The sequence below is a fragment of the Gavia stellata genome, chromosome Z, assembly GCF_030936135.1.
Source record: "Gavia stellata isolate bGavSte3 chromosome Z, bGavSte3.hap2, whole genome shotgun sequence".
In the NCBI taxonomy this organism is placed as follows: Eukaryota; Metazoa; Chordata; class Aves; order Gaviiformes; family Gaviidae; genus Gavia; species Gavia stellata.
Genome location: NC_082637.1, coordinates 57909371 through 57926315, shown reverse-complemented (window position 1 = coordinate 57926315; position 16945 = coordinate 57909371). Strand labels below are relative to the sequence as shown.

The following is a 16945-nucleotide window of genomic DNA, read 5'->3' as shown; positions in this document are numbered from 1 at the left end:
TTGCTTAGGAATTAACCAAGTAAGCACACAGGGAAGATATCCATAATCCCCATATGGTTGCTAGGCAACAGGTAACCAGAAAAATACTGAGAATGATGAAAATGGTAAATGTGTACAACATTCACAAACTGTTTTAAATATTCCATAATTTGCAGTGAAAACCAATTTATTAGAAGTATTTAATTTTCAAACTTCCAACAGGTCACAGTGAATGACATTAAGATCCAGTAGTTTCTTCTCCAGGTGAACAGCAATACATGGCCACAGTACTGAAAATTTTGCTGGTTTACAGTTGAAAAATATTTCCTTATTACTGATCAAGATCGCCTATTATTAATGTATAAAAACTAAAGGCCTACTTTTTGAGATTTGCTCTATCTGAAACACGAGATGAAAAGTGTATCAGTGATCCTAACAAATGTGCTGTCAGCTACATAGGGCTTAAAAGCTTTTTATTTTCATATTTATAACAAAACTTAAAGTTCCCTGTATGCTTCTCTTCTGCTACACCTCTAATACATTTAGATTAAATCCTATTGGCTGCTAACATGGACAAAAACAAGAGGCAAAAAACCCCACATAAAGAATAATGATACTCAGAATAGTCATCAATGTGTATCTTCTGGACAGAAACAAGGAAAACAACATTGTTAGGAATTAATTATAGCACATTCAAGTGAGGTGGCTAGAGAGGTCACTAGGGGGAACATGATGCAAACACACCTTTTATTCTGCTGCTAAGTTAGTCCATTAAACTATTTTCCTGCTCATGGCTCATAACTCTCTACGCTCGTGTGGAAAACATGATCAAATGTTCAGTGCAGCTGCCACCAACCTGATGTAACATTTCTACATTAATAAAAAGAAACACAACATTTTAGCAGTGAATGGACTCTACAGAAGATTCATTATTTTGTTAGCCCATTCACAGTTCTTATCCAGTGCCTGAAGCGCAGATTGAAATCCATTACAGATAGTGATTGCACTCATCTTACAAAGAAAATACTGCCTTTAAATAGAAATGCTGCCTATGCAAAACAAACAAAAAAATTTCTTACCTGGGGTATTTGTACAATAATTCAATAATTTAATAATAATTTCAATGCACACACTAGGAACAAAACAAACAAAACAAAAAAATCCCAAGCCTAATGATCTTGTGAACAGCACCAAGAAATCCTGAATATTTTTAGGATTCTGTAGTCTAAGAAGGTAAAAAAATTGTATGTGCAAAAGATTTTTTCAGTGCCCACAAAGCACTGGTCTGTATTTATATTAAGATGTACGTTTTAAAATTTAAATCATGTAATATTGCCATTCTGTTATTTGGAGAGTGCTATAATGACAGCTATAAAACAAAAGTTATCCGTGAAAAAAGTTTATTTCAAGTCAACATTTCTAAAACAAACTCAGTTTTAAAACAGGACAGGCCCTTCAAATCCTGATCTTGACTAAAATAAACAAGGTTACTCTTCAAATTCTGCACAACAATTTAAAACCATGATTTTCCTTCTTCCATTCCAGTGACACACTGGACATTGCAATGTAGAACTGCATACTGTACACTTATTTTCAATCTTGCACTCTGTGAGAGTGGTTCTGATCCATGGCTGTGAAGAATAGGCAGATAGCGGCTGTGATGAATACATGCACTCCCTCATAAAGCAGTTTTGGCGAGAAGACACTCCATATGAACAGGTGGTAACGCAGACCTGTTACCAAAACAATGTAGATGGCAACTGGAATTGAACGCATTAGAGCGTAGCAGAAACAGCCGTGACCCACTGCTGCTGAATTCCTGGTAACAAAAACAGAGGAGTTCATTCTCAGGCAAACTTAGTAAAGACATACGAGTTACTCCACTCTTTAGCATTATTTCACAACAGAGAATACTCACGGATCTCCAGTTTGTGTTAGAAAACTGATTATTGATGCAACGATGTAACTAATAAAGCTTGTCCTTATCACCTCTATATATCCTATAACGTGTAAATATATTAAGTGTAAGCATAGCACTGTCACTGCAATAAAGTCACCCAGTAGTTCACCTTAAACTTAGAAGTTTCTGTGCTTTAATATACTTTGTTCTAATTGTTAAAGTCTCCATTAAGCAGTTTCAAGATAGCTTCGTCTCTTGTAGGCCTTCCAGTGCCTTTCCACAGAATCTGGATGGTAAGAGGCAGAGAAGAAAGACTTCAGTACTCTTCACAAAGCTGCCTAACCTGTACAATGGATAATCAGATGGAGTCTGCTCCCCTTGTAAAGGGCATAAAACTTGCCAGAGTACACTGCTGGCCATAGCCGGCAACACTGCACAAAGCAACATAAAAATGGTGCTATTAGAAAACTTTTCAGAAAATACCATATTCTTAGGCTTACATGAGCAATACATTGCATTCCTGTCACAGCAGCTTAGCTCAGCTGGGCCCACTGTATTGCAAAAAATGTCTGCCCCATATGTAACCTACATGGTCCAAATCTGCCACACTGAGGTATTCTGGTGGGTGACAGGAGTCAGATGAAAATGGAAGTGAAAGGGTTTTCTACACTCCAATTGTTCTCCCTCCCCTGAGGTGCCAACTCACAGCAATGATGCTGGGTTGGCATGTGTCCACCTTCCCCAAACCACATCTGCAGAGACTAATTCACTCCAAATTCAGATGCTTACCTGTTCAGACAAAAGGAAGGAATAAAGCTATTTCACTGCAATAATCAGCAGAACATTTTCCTCTCCCCATCAAAATATTTTACATCATCAGTTCCCAAAAGAACACATCAGCAAAAAGCAGAAATTATGTACACTGAAATCCTGATCTGAAAATCTGTTCTGCTCCTCCTGGTGTTTAATTCTGATCTTGTTCCAAGTAATAAAAATTCAAGATGACTAGCATTTCTGTGAGATGTAAATTAGTCACTTACGACTAAGTAAGCTACAGAATGTATCATTTTACATAAACAATTAAACTTATTATTCTTTAAATCAATATAATTAGGATAAGGTCCAGTTTTCCAGTGAAGTCAAGAGCAAAATTCCCAAGGCTTTCAGTGGAAGGAAGAACAGGTCATGAAAGGAGAGTTGAGAAAATCAGCTAAGAACAGCATGTGTGAACGATCGCAAAACATATATTCAGTTCACAGAAAACTATTTTCCTCACTGCTTAGTCAAGGAAACTGTGACTTGGGAGTGAACTAGGCTGATCTCTGCTTCTGCATAACTATCTTAGTCTTCAGTGAGCTTGTGTAAATAACCAGCTTTATGTTTAATAACTGATTTTGTTGACATGGATTAAACAAACTGCAGTTCACTCAGTCTTAGCTGTTTTCATGCTGATATGAGTAAACCCAGTATTTGTAGTATTTAGATGATACCACTGAATAAACAGAGGAAATGGGTTTTGAATCAGATAGGCAAACAGGCAGTTTTTAAACCATTTTCAAGAGTAAAAAAATGCACTTGATAGACCAGCTAGATGAAGGCTATCAGTGGTTGTGGCTATCACATTTATTAAACTCAGTGATGGAATTTTCAAGGGAATCCTAAAAGAGAAAAGTGAGAGTGTCCACAAACTTATACATCCAGGTCTTTCAAGAGCCCTGCATTTTAAATTTGAATTTCAGTTCATATCTTTTCCCCTAGTTTCTGCTCACCTAACAACACACTTTAGTACCCTATTGCAAGAAAGCTCCTAATCGTAAATCGATAGTGTTAAAATTTTTTAAAATGTCTACTTATTTAATTATGAAGAAACTGGCTGGAAGATTATTTTGAATTGAATCTGGGTGTATTTACTTCTTTGGCTCAAAAATTATGTAGACATAGTATTTTAGATACTCGCACTTTATACTGGAATGAGAACATACAGTAATCTTTACTAGTAACATTTAAATTCTGCATTTTCACATTATGATTACTAGCAAAGAATCCCAAGTCAATAAGTAAATGGTACAATTCTTTCTGCATTCTGATATAGTAAAAATAAAGAACTGTTTTCTGCTTATATAATACTTTTACTTCCAAAAGGTCTCAGCACTCGCTTCATCTCTCAACAAAACAGATACCTACCTGCAGAGGGAAATCTTGGGACAGTTTCACAGTATAATGCAGCGGTGCAATTTAGAGAAGGCAGAGAAGCACACTGTATCCACAAAGTTAAACTGTTAGTGGGGTTCAATAGCAGGATAATTGGGTTTATTTTGGAGCTGGTATAAGAGTTCACACGTGCGTTGTTGCAGAAACAGCACTGGAATGACTGAGCACAAGCAGTTAGACCTACTCGGCTATTCTATGCTAAGGCGAGTTCTTCAAGCTAGTTCTTCGAGCACAGCACCATTCTTTCTTCTTGCTTCTGCCAGGCACCCAATTTGCTGAATAGCTAAGAATAATGACTTTGTGCACTCCTTCTGCTCATTCTACACACAGAGAGACCACAGGCTACAGGGCTTCACCAGGCCACAAGGAACGTGGTGGCCAGGGATCAGGTTGCTGCTGATAACGTGACCAAGACAATCCAGGTAATTCAGCTGGTTCCCGAATTATTCCAAAAGAAGTCACCAGGAGAGCACAGAAAGCTGGCTGTGGCATGCCACTCATGTATCCTACCATTTCCCAGCTGGATCAGTCAGTAATGAATAATAACCTTGCAACCTCTCAGTGCTGTTTCACTGAAAACAATGGAAGATTCCAGGAAGTATCTAAAGCATCAACCTGTAATTACTTCATAACAAACTGTCTCTGCAGCAGTTAATGCTTCAGGATAGGAGCATAGAGGGATGTAAACTGTACACACTACCTCCGTGTTCTGACAGAACCAACCCAATATTAAGGCCTCTGCATAATGCAGGAGTAAAAAAAAATAAGTACCCAGCCTCTAATACTGAGCTCATTTGGCAAGTTAGCTTCTGGGGACTTCAATAAGAAATCCAAATGCGTTAAAGATGACAAAGCATATCCAAACTTAATGTGGGACTGATGCTGAAGATTGCTAGATCCAGAAAAAACAATGCCTTCAGAGACTTTTGAAGCAAAGAACACTACAGATTCACATCACTGAACATGCAAACATTAAATATAGTCTATAGCACATATTGGCCTTCAACAAAAATCCCCTTTTTTAATTGAATATTTAATACATAGGAAAATATGGCCAAGAAATTGTGCTATTAATAGGTTTTCTGCTTCCTCAGATCTCCTATATCCTAATTGCCAATGTTTTGTGAACAAATCTTTCAACTCTCAATCTGTCTCTAAGGTGCTATTAAAATGGGTAATACAAGGTTTATAAAATGAAAATATTATGATGATGCAAAAACAGGAAAGAAAAACAACTCTTTTCTTGTGAAGCCATGTCTCCCAGTTACACAGAATACATGACTGATGGTGGCACAAGTTTTGTAGTTTAAAAATCAAGCAAAAAACCTCCACAGACAGCCCTACAAATGCTTCCACAAGGAATTTTAAAATACACTACTTTACATTGTTCCAACCCTCGTTCTAACCACCAAATTAAATAAAAATTTTAGAAATATGCAAGCATATGAGTGAGGAATACCCCAGGATTGTCATTTTTCTGGGATTGGGGGAGGGGGGTCATGTCTGGAGGTTTCAGTATGAAATGTGCCGAATTCTTTCAACAAAAGTTATCTTCCAGCATTTCTGCCCTTTCAGCTTCTCTTTTCTAGCTGAATATCACTGCCTAGATTACCTCTTATTGGGGATACTGAATTTGCATATTTGGAGGCAATTTTTACTGTATTACATTTTTTACCGTATTAGTGGCACTTTTCTTTCTAGGCTTTCTGCAGTTTCAGTTTTCAAGATCTCCCTGTTTAGTGCTCTCTGAAAAATAGTTGGCACTTTCTCAAATCTGTTCTGTATATATTAATAAAGGGTTGCAGTCAGAAGCAAACCCTGGAGCACTCCAAGTATCTGTCTGTGACACCTTAGAGTATCTGCCATCTATAAGAAATTCCTCTGATCTAAGCAAGTATCAATTAGTTCAGCAGCAAGCACAAATTTACTATGTCTCTCCCACATGCTCTACTCTCACCTAGTATAATACTTACAGTGCTATTTTAGATTATAGCATGCAATCCTGCATTGTCATGGAAAACCACTATATTTTTAGCAGATCCAAGGGAATCAAGAGTCCTTTTGAAATTTACGTGATCAACTCCGGTAAAGGCTATCAATCAGAATAGCATTAATTCTATATATATTAATTCTGTTCACAATTTTTGACACCAAACCCTATCAATGCACAGATGTCAAAAAGGGCAGTAGCCAAGCAAGCTAAAAGGGTTGTCTAGTACATTCTACAACAATGGGAAATGAAGGAACTTGGGGATGACTATTGATTTTCCTGTGTATCCTCTTTCCCAGTAAGAAAGGTGGAGAAGCTACAACTACCTGAGCAAGTGTCCGTGGTAGTACGTTACAGTGGACAGTAGTATGTGTTGAATGTAGTATAGGGTTCAGCAGGTTCTCATACTTAGCTGTAAAAGGCTATTAAGACCTGAAACTTTAATTCTCTTCATTTCAGCATCAAGAACAGCAAAAATAGAATCGTAACAACGGTTTTGCCTGTTTTCACTGCTGGCATAACCAGTTGTGCTGGGAGCTTCTTGTCAGAAAGAGAAGTAGTCTCAGTCACCTAGCAGCGGTAACTCTTCTCACTGGCATCCAATACTAGCTAACATGCTTAGAACACAGCTCTATCTAAAACACAGGGCATATATTGATTAAGTTTCAGATTCCTTTTTCCCTTTGATAGTCAGGCTCGGCCCCTGAAAACAGTTCCAGAGGAACTCCCTCAATGGGTACCTAACAAAGATTTATATTAGATTGCAAGTCGAATCCAATTATGCTGGCGTTAGGCTAAAAAATCTGAACACCACTCTGAATGGCTACTATCATCATTTTACTGCTAGGGCAAGAATCAACTGTACCTTTAGTAACGGCTTCTAAAAATCTTGGCAACCTAACTGGAAAGATTTCCACTAGATCCAATTCATCCCCTGCATGTGCTCATTTCTCCAAATACTGATACTGTGGCAATCAACTTATAAAGGACTGGAAACTCTCTGCTTTTCAGCTTCACTTGAGCAGTCCTCACCTTCCCTTACAGAAAAGAGAACACACTTCACAAGCTCAAACATATGTGTCTATTTCAGGACTGCAGGCAAAGAGATAGCTGAACTACACTGTAGGCAACATGGCCATGTAGTCTCTAGATTTCTTCACCACAAAAAAACTACGCTTTTTCAGTAGGTACCCTTGTCTCAGGAAACCAGCTTTCTCCATGAAAACTATGAAGGCTATGGAAGAGTTCCAGCCATTCTTCAAAAACAGGATTTGCATGAAATCCCGAGTGCTCTGCTTGATACGTTTTTCCTCGCTACTTCAGAGGCGGGCCATACCGGTACATAAGCAGTGACTGTTCCTGCCTGTTACCACTGCCTCAAGCTTTCTCATAAGGCTCTGTTCAGGTTAAACCTTAGCACGTGTTACTCTGTTCAGCTCCAAGAAAACCAAAAAAGTTAAATCAGTCTATTCCTGTTGACACTGGGCCAGACTTTAAAGCAACAAGTTATAACCAAATCATTAAAATTCCTAACAAGCAAAACATGGATCATAATTATTTCAAAGCCCAGCATTAGTCAATTTTCTGCAAGTATTCTTCCAAAATCCACTTAGCAGTTCTGAAGACTTCCGTTAGAAAAAAGCCTGAAGCATTTTACATCAGCATCATACATGCAGGGAATAACAAGGAAACCTATAGCTTGATTTTCTGTTAAGGTGCATCTACATGCTTTCCTGCCCACCTTTGTAAACAACCAGCTCGTCATCATCATCCTAGCTAAAGGGGTAAAGAAAAATTGCATCCAACAATTGTTCTGGACAGGCAGGCTCTGAAGAGACTTAAAATAGACTGTTACCATGTTATTTAATTAAATTCAAACTTACCATTTTAGAATATACCAGTCTACCAGGACACATGAACAGTGTCACAAGGCACTTCTAGAGAAGTGGGCCACAAATTATTTAAGTAATGGGTAGGAAATTATTTAAGTATGGGTAGGAAACTGGCCAACAAGGCCACACTCAGAGGGTGGTGATCAATGGTTTTTACTCAGGTTGGCAGCCTATCACAAGTAGGGTTCCCCAGGGATTAATACTGGGCCCCAAGCTGTTCAACATCTTTATAAACGATCTGGATGACAGGATTGAAAGCACCCTCACCAAGTTTGCTGATGACCCTAAACTGGGTGGTAAGGTGGACACATCAGAAGGGAAAGCCATCTTACAGAGAGACCTGGACAGGCTAGAAGAGCGGGCTAGCAAGAACTCTATGAAGTTTAAGGAAGACAAGTGCAAGGTCCTGCACCTGGCACAGAATAATCAAAGGGCCCAGTACAGGCTAGGATCTGTGTGGCTGGGGAACAGCCTTGCTGAAAAGGACCTAGGCGTGCTGGTGGACAACCACCTGAACATGAGTCAGCAGAGTGCTGCTGCAGCAACAAAAGCAAATCAGGTCCTGGGCTGCATCCACAGGGGCATTACTAGCAAAGATAGAGATGTGATCATCCCACTCAGTGCTTGTCAGGCCACACCTGGAGTACTGTGTTCAGTTCTGGTCCCCACAATTCAAAAAAGACATGGACAGACTGGAGAGGGTCCAGACTGGAGAGCCCACCCTTCAAGGTGAGACTGTAGGAGTTAGGTCTCTTTTCCCTGGAGAAGAGAAGTCTCAGGGAGACCTCATCACAGTTTTCCAGAACTTAAAGGGTGGCTACAAAGAGGACGGGGGGTGCTCTCTTCACCAGGTACCACATGGAGAAGACAAGAGGCAATGGGTACAAGTTGCACTGGCAGAGGTTTCATCTCAGTATAAGAAAGGCATTTTTTACAGTGAGAACAATCAATCACTGGAACAATCTCCCCAGGGATGTGGTAGAGTCCCCATCACTGAAAGTTTTCAAGATGCGACTTGACAGGATGCTAGATAATCTCATCAAAGCTCCTCTTCCCATGAAAGGTTGGACCAGATGAACTTTTGAGGTCCCTTCCTACCTGGGCTGTTCTGTCCTTCTGTGAAGCAATGCTCGCTCTTCTGCACTGAGAGCAGTCAGTTCTTTCTTGTATTTTTCCATTACAGTAACCATTTTTAAACTTGTGACTTAACTAAAATAACAGCTCCCTCCTCAAATTACTCCTGCTGCCCCAATAACCTACACATTTGAGAAGAACATGTGTACTTCAAGAAAAGGTGTGAGAAAAGAAGATAGAAAAATCCTGGAGAAATGCAGGAGGACAGTATCCCATGTACAGTCCTATCCACAGCTACCAGAACCAAGAAGTCAGCTTATGTTGGCCACAGAACAGAGAAGAACATAAAATTAATGATGAAAAAGAAAAAACCTGCAAGTAACAACAGTAAGACAAGGCCATTAGCAGCAAAGTGTACAGGTTACATCTAGAAACATTTCTACAATGAAGATGTAAGCAAAAGTCTATAAATATGGTCCTCTCTTTCCAGAAGTGCCCCTCTGAATGGCTCTGCTCCTGCTTAAGCAGTAATATAAACCACTGAGAACCCAGCACCATCACACAGCCCTTACTAATTGGAGAGAGGAAACAAAGTTGGTACCATGCTTCAATCTGAAGATTTCTGTTTCAGAATTAAGACGAAGGAATATCCAAAGTACTGAAGAGAAAGGGGAAGAATTCCTTCAGTGCACTGTGTAGACTTCATGCAGTGTACCAGAATATGGCCCCCAACTTTCTTCACAGCTTTTTCTGGTGCAATGTGCAGCGGATTCATCTTCACAGACTCATTATTCCTTGTGGTGCAATGAGATGACTTCTGGGATTATGCAAGGATACTCTTAGTGAGCCCAAGTATCATACATACTTTCTATTTTGGTAAGTTTATAGGAGTGTTGGACTTACAAATAATTTGCATGAAGTTGAATAATTAAAAACAACAATACTCAACATTAGGATAAAGATTGCAGAGCCCCACATGCCTTCTCTTGCAAGCAAAATGGATTACAGCAGGATCTGTAAACCCACACCATAGGATCTCTGCAAAAGATGGGACAATGCTAATACCATGAAGCACAAAAGGAACAGTAAACAAAAATGGTTTCACCTTGGCAAGAAATTAGGTGCAAGACCAATCTGAATTTTGAGGAAGATACCTTGGTATACTAGCTGCAGACCCTCTTCCTCACTGGACTCTAGCTGACGAGAACGCAGAAAAATCAGCACAGGATTTTTCATGCCATAGCTTTGGTGATATTGTAATGCTAATCTTGGCTCTGACACAGAAAATGTGAAGTAAACAGACAGGACACTACTTTCGGAAGATTGTAGATGTTACTTTGCAGTTTGAGTATGTTCAGTGGCCAAGGAACCTAAAAAGACAGCTCTGAGGAAAATGTGGACATCACCTGTTGGACTGAGAAGAGAGAGAGAAAAGGAGACAGAAAGCATGAGAGAGATAGCAAGGAAAAGGGAGAGGTTGAGAGCAAAAAGGGGAGAGGGAAGAACAGAGACAGCTGAGAGTGCAGCAGGGGGAGGCTAAGGGAGAGGGAGGAAGTAGGAGAAAGGAAAGGGAGAAAATAAGCAAAAGTAAGAGAAAGGGAGTGTGAGTAAGGAGACAGGGTGTGAGATACGGGGAACAAGCAGGATGAAATGGGGAAAGAGAGAAGGGCAGAGACAGGAAGAGAGGGAACAGAGGAGAAAGAGGGAGAGATGGAGCAAAATGGAGACACAGAGAGAGAAAGAAAAAGGAGAGCACCTGGGAGGAGGAAAAGAGAAAGGGAGAGACAAAAGCAGAGAAACAGAGAGTAAGAGAGAAAGAGGAGGGGTAAGAGCAAAAAAAGGGAGAGACATGGAGAGACAGAAAGGAAGCCTAAAGAGACGGACAGACACAGAGGGAGAAACACACACAAAGGTAGGAAGAGAGAGGAGCAGCAGGAAAGAGAACAGGAGACAAAAGACAGGGGGCTTTATGGAGAAAGACAGCGTGAAAGCGAAGGAGAAAAAAGAGGAGAAAGAGATAAGGGCGTGGAGTGAAAAAATACAGAAAAGGGGCAATAGAGTGACAGGGAAGGGAAAAGGCAGAAAGAGATGGGGGGAGAGAGAGCAACAGGGAGAGACCCTCAAAGAGACCAAGAGAGAAATTGAGAGATAAAGAGACTGACAAAAGAAGTGAGAAAAAGAGAAAAGGAGAAAGAGAAGAATGAGAAAGAGGGAAGACAGAAAAGGAAGACAGAAAGACAACAGTATGCAAAGAGCGTGATAAAGGGAAAGAGATCAAGAAAGGGGGGTGGAATAGAGAAAGACAAAGAGGACAGAGAAAGAGGGACAGAGAAGGTGGGGAGAATGGGGAAGAGAAAATTGGCAGAGAGGGAAAAGTGAGGGAGAGGGAGAAAGGGAAAGGAAGAGAATGAGAGAGGGAAGGAGAGAGAAAGAGGGCTAGTAATAGGGAAAGAAAAGTGGAAAGAGGGAATGGGGACAGGGTGAGAGAGACAAAGGGAGTCAGAAAGAAAAAGAGAAAAGGGGAAGAGAGAAGAAAGTGGGAAAAAGAGTGGGAAACCGGAAAAGACAAAGGTGGAAAGAGAACATGCATGAAGGAAACTGCATGTGCAAAGAGAAGGAAAGGGGAGAAGCTGGGCAAGTGAGAGAGGGAGGGGGAAGAGGGTTGGAGAGAGAAAGAGAGAAAGACAGCAAAAGAGCACATGTTGGCATGCGAGAGAGATGAGGTGGAGACAGAGACCAAGAAAGAAAGGAGCACAAGGGGAGAGGGAAAGAGACAGAAAGGCAGAGAAAGAAAGGGAAAAGAACAAAAAAGAGCACAATGGGCAGAGTGACATCGGGAGAGATGAGGAGCGAGCAGAAGGGGAGTGAGAGAGATGAGGGGCCTGAGTGGGAAGGACGAGAGAAAACAGGATTGAGAAAGAGGGGAATAGAGAGGAAAAGACAAAGGTGGAGTGAGAGAGGAAAGACAGAAAGAAAGAGCAAACAAGGCAAAAAGACAGGCAAAGAGAAAGAGAGCAAGTGAGAGGGATAAGACTTGGAAAGGAGCATGCAGGATAGACAGACTGAGTGAGACGCAGAGGCAGAAATAGAAACAGAGGCAAAGAAAGCCAGAATGTAATTGAGAAAGAAAAAAGAGCACATAGAAAAGAGTGAGAGGGAAATAAAATGAGTCAGGCAGAGGGAAAGAAAAGCAAAGGTAAGACAGCAAGCAAGAAGGAAAGGAGAGGGAGAGGGAAACAGCAAGCATAGGCAGAGATTGACAGGGAGTGAACAAGAGAGAAGGATGTAGAAACAAAGAGGCAGAGAGAAAGTGCACATGAGGTAAAGAGATCAAAAGGGAAAGAGAGGCAGTGGGACAGATTCAGGGTGACAGGGGAAGAAAGGGACAGCAACAGGGATAGAGAGAGCGAGAACGAGAGACGGGAGCAGGCAAGTGAGGAGGAGAGAGTGAGCAAGGAAGCAAAAGGCAGAGGTAAGGACAACGAGGGAGAGGGGAAAAGAGTACGGGGGGAAGAGAAAAGGAGAGAAGACAAAGGGAAAGTATGATTTGGAAAGATTGATTAGGAGAGAAAAGGAAAGAAAATAATGGAGAGGGAAAGACAGCAACAGGAAAAGAGAAGCAAAGGAAAAAGAGAAAGGAAAAGACAGTGAATGGGAAAGAGCAAAAGAGAGAAAGAGCACAAGAGAGCAGGAAAGAGTGGCAGAGGGAACGAGTGTGAGGAAAGGGAAGAGCAAGAGAAACAAACAGCAACAGAGAGAGGAGAGGGAAAGACAACTAGCAGGAGAGAAGGAGCAAGAGAGCAAGCAGCTTGCACAACAGTTTCTGTGTTCTCCTTTGGGAGCTTCTGGTGACAGGATCCAGGAACTGGAGGGTCCAGGTCCTGTAAGGTAAGGACAAGGTAAGGGAGCCACACGGGTGTGGGCCTGAGGAAGCTCCAGCAGTTTCTAATGTGTTCAGCCAGCTGCCCTTGACCCAGGGTGCCTGAAGCCTTTGTTACAGCTGCTGCCGCCTAAGAAAGGGTCAAGCACCAGTATAGCTGTGCTTTAGGCCTACCAGCTAAGAGACACAGCAGTTTGTGCAGAAGGGTGCAATGAATGGATCCTCTTCTCAATTCAGACTAGCCTAAACATTCTCAGGCATGGTAGTGACACACCAGAGCACATTCTCCAGCAGCTCTTGGAGCAGCTGTCCTAGACTGAGTTTCGGATAGCAGATGCAGGCCTGCAAGTCCCCAGCTGCAGGTGTTGCGCAGGCCCTCTCCCTAAGGCTTGCAGAGATCGTCTTCTTTCCCGCAGCAGATATGCTGTTGTTGAAGAGCTGTGTCACCAAGCGGAGGATTTATGGGAGGAAGGGATCAGGCTTTGCAACATCAGAGAGGATGAAAGAGAGATATGATCTTCTCAGAGACGCAATAGCTTCAAGGACCCTGGACCCCCACTGCAGTGCAGACACAGGAAGTCTGTCCCTAGCAGAATGGTAAGTGAAAACTCTGTGGAAGGCCAAGGCTGGAAGGCGGCGACTTCTGGCACCAAGAGGAAGGCTCCTGCTCCACCTGAAGGCTTTCAACTATGCAACAGGTTCACTGTCTTGAAAGGTGAGGACAACCTGGGTGTGCTTTTGAGAGAACTTACAGGTAAGGATTAAAGAGCAGATCAGTACAGGTGACATTGTAACGGGTGTCTACTATAGGCTGCCTGACCAGGAAGAACAAGTAGATGAGACCTCCTACAGATGAGTAGCCTCATGTTTGCAGGCCATGGTCCTCATGATACACTTCAACCACCCCAACATCTGCTGGAGGGACAACACAGCAGGGCATAAGCAATCCAGGAGGTTCCTGGAGAGCATCAGTGACAACTTCCTGACCCAACAGATAAAGAAGCCTATGAAAAGAGGTGCTCTGCTGGGCCTCATATTCACAAACAGGGAAGGACTTGTTGGGGTTGTGAAATTCAAAGGCAGCCTTGGCTGCAGTGACCATGACATGGGGACTCCTGAGAGGAGGGAAGAGGGCAAAATGCAAAATCACAACCCTTGACTTCAGGAAACAGATTTTGGCCTCTCCAGGGATCTGCTTGAAAATCCATAGGACAAGACCCTGGAAGAGGGGTCCAAGAAAATTGGTTGATATTTGAGGATCACCTCCTCCAAGCTCAAGAGCAGTTCAACCCAGTGAGCCAGAATTGAGGCACAAATGCCAGGAGGCCTTCTATACAGGTACATGAATGGGAATAGAACGACTGGGAAAAATGTGTTCCTCCTGCTAAAGGCAGCATGGGACCTGGTGAAACAAAACATGGAAAATGCTGAGGTACTGAATACCTTCTTCACCTCAGTCTTTGCTAATAAGCCTGTTCTTCAGAAATCTAAGCACTCACAGACCCAGAGAAAGTAGACAGCAAGGCAGACTCACCCCTGGTGGAAAAGGATCAGGTTAGAGAATAGTTAAGCAAACTGGACATACATAAGTTTACAGGCCCTGATGGGATGCACCCATGAATACTGAGAGAGCTGCCTGATGTCATTGCAAGGGCACACTCAATCTTTGAATGACCAAGGGAATTGAGAAAGGTGCCTGAGGACTGGAGGAAAGCAACTGTCACTCCTGTCTTCAAAAAGGAAGCCCCAGGGAACAACAGGCCAGTCAGCCTCACCTTGATCTCTGGGAAGGTGATGGAACAACTATTCCTGGAAACGATTTCCAGGCTCATGAACAACAAGAAGGTGATCAGGAGTGGTTAGCATGGATTTGCCAAGAGGAAGTCATGCTTGACCAACCTGATAGCCTCCTACAATGAAATGGCTGGCTTAGTAGATGAGGGGAGAGCAGTGGATATAGCTTACCTAGACTTCAGTAAGTCTTTTGACACTGTCTCCCATAAGACCCTCATAGAGAAGCTAGTAAGTGTGGGCTGGAAAAGTGAGTGTGATTGAAAACTGGCTTAACGGCCAAGCTCACAGGGTGGTGAACAGTGGAACAAAGTCTAGCTGGAGGCCAGTGACTAGTGCTATAAAGATCAACACAGGGTCCAATACTGTTCAACATTTTTGTTAATGGCCTGGATGACAGGGCAGAGTGTGCCAACAGCAAGCTTGCTTGAAGGGAGGCTGCAAAAAGGATGGAGCCAGGCTCGTAGTGCCCAGTGACAGGACAAGAGGCAATGGGCACAAACACAGGAGGCTCCCTCTGAACATCAGGAAACACCTTTTTACTGAAGGGTGACCGAGCATTGGCACAGGTTGCCCACAGAGCTTGTGGAGTCTCCATCCTTGGACATATTCAAAGCCATCTGAACATGGTCCTCAGGAAGAGGCTCTAGATGACCCTGCTAGAGCAGGGGGGTTGGGCAAGATGATCTCCAGAAGCCCCTTCCAACTTCAGCCATTCTGTGATTCTGTGAAGCAGGTATGAGAATGAAAGGAAAGGAGCAAGAGGGAAAGAGAAGGGCATGGCATAAAGGCAGAGGGAAAGGAAGCAATTCATTCTGAGGCGCTTAGGGATATAGTTTAGTGGTGGACTTAGCAGTGTTAGGTTAATGGTTGGACTTGATCTTAAAGGTCTTTTCCAACTTAAACAATTCTATTATTCTTCGATTCTGTAAATTGAGAGAGAAAGAGGCAGCAGGGAAGAGCAGGAGGGAAAGGGACTGAGTGTCAAAAGGAGCAATCAAGATTGAAAGACAGGAATAGGAAAAGGTAGCTAGAGGGGGAAGAGTGAGCAAGAATGGAAGAGAGGTAGAGGAAAGAGCAAACAAGAGGGGAAAAGTGATCAGGACAGGGAGGAAAAGAGAGATAGAAAGGGAAAGAGAGACAGAGGAAAGAGTGCCAGAGTGGAGGAAAGACAGAATTGAGAAGGAAAGAGATAATAAGAGAAAGAGGCCAAGTGAGAAGGTGAAAATGGATGTGAAAGAAAATCAGTGGGAAAGACGGTGAGTGAGAAAGTGAGACAGCAAGAGGGACAGAGACAGAAGGAAAGAGAGAAAGTGAGCACAAAGGAAAGAGAGTGAGAGGTAAACAAAAGGAACAAGAGGGAACGAGAAGCAGACAGAGCAATCAGGAAGGAAAGTGAGAAAAAGAGAGTGAGGGAAGGACACTGGCCAAGAGGTGAGCTGAGACAGAGGAAAAAAAAAGAAAGAGAAAAATATCACATGAAAGCAAAAGAGATCAAGCAAGAAGAAAGGAGAGGCAGAGAGGGACAGTGAGAGGGGACAAGATAGCATAAGACAGTGACAGGGAAGAAAGAAGGGAAGAGTGAAAGAGAGCAAATAAGTGGGTATAGAAGAGAGCAAGAAGCAGACAAGCAGAAGGAAAGAGAGCAGCTGAGAGGGAAAAAGAAAGTGATCAAGGAGAGAGGCAGAGGGAAACTCAGTGAGTGGGAAAAAGAGAAGGACACAAAGGCAGAAGGAAAGAGACAAAGAACAGGAGGCAAAGGGAATAAGATAGATTATGAGAGGGAGAGGAAGATGGAAAGCAAGTGAAAGCAAAGAAAAGCAAGAGGCAAAGACAGCAAACAATAGGGAAAGAGGGAAAACAAGGGAAAGAGAGGGGAAAGCAAACAAAAGAAGGAAAGAAAGGTGGAAAAGTAAGCAAGAGTGCAAGAGCAAAAGGGAATGACTGAGAGAAAAGGACACAGAGCCAGCAAGGGTGGAGTGTGAGAGAAGACTAGAGGGGAATTGAGAGGGAAAAGAGGGAGTAAGAGAAAGGAGAGAGAGTGAAAGCACGTTGCGGGGGGGTATGAGGAAAGAGTAACTAAGAGGGAGTGAGCATGAGAGAAAGAGGGAGAGCAATGAGAAAAAGGAAAGCACATGAAAGGGTAAGCATCTGCAAGGCAGAGAGCATGCTTAAGAAAGAAAGCACACAATAAGGGATAAAGACTGTGTGTAAGATAAAGCAAGTGG

At 42.4% G+C, this 16945-nt stretch overlaps 1 protein-coding gene across 5 annotated transcripts in view; it reads right to left on the bottom strand.

The window, feature by feature from the left end:
• Positions 1-223: 223 nt before the first annotated feature.
• PIGG (phosphatidylinositol glycan anchor biosynthesis class G) overlaps positions 224-16945 on the bottom strand; it is a 102383-nt gene continuing 85661 nt past the window's right edge. For 4 of the 5 annotated variants that reach the window (XM_059833700.1, XM_059833697.1, XM_059833698.1 and 1 more), the window contains one exon: positions 224-1798. In XM_059833700.1, coding sequence (XP_059689683.1) covers positions 1573-1798 — 226 coding nt within the window. In that variant the 3' untranslated portion in view covers positions 224-1572. Of the gene's footprint in view, positions 1799-14460; positions 14463-16945 lie in introns of all 5 variants that reach the window. The other variant, XM_059833699.1, reaches the window with a different exon arrangement.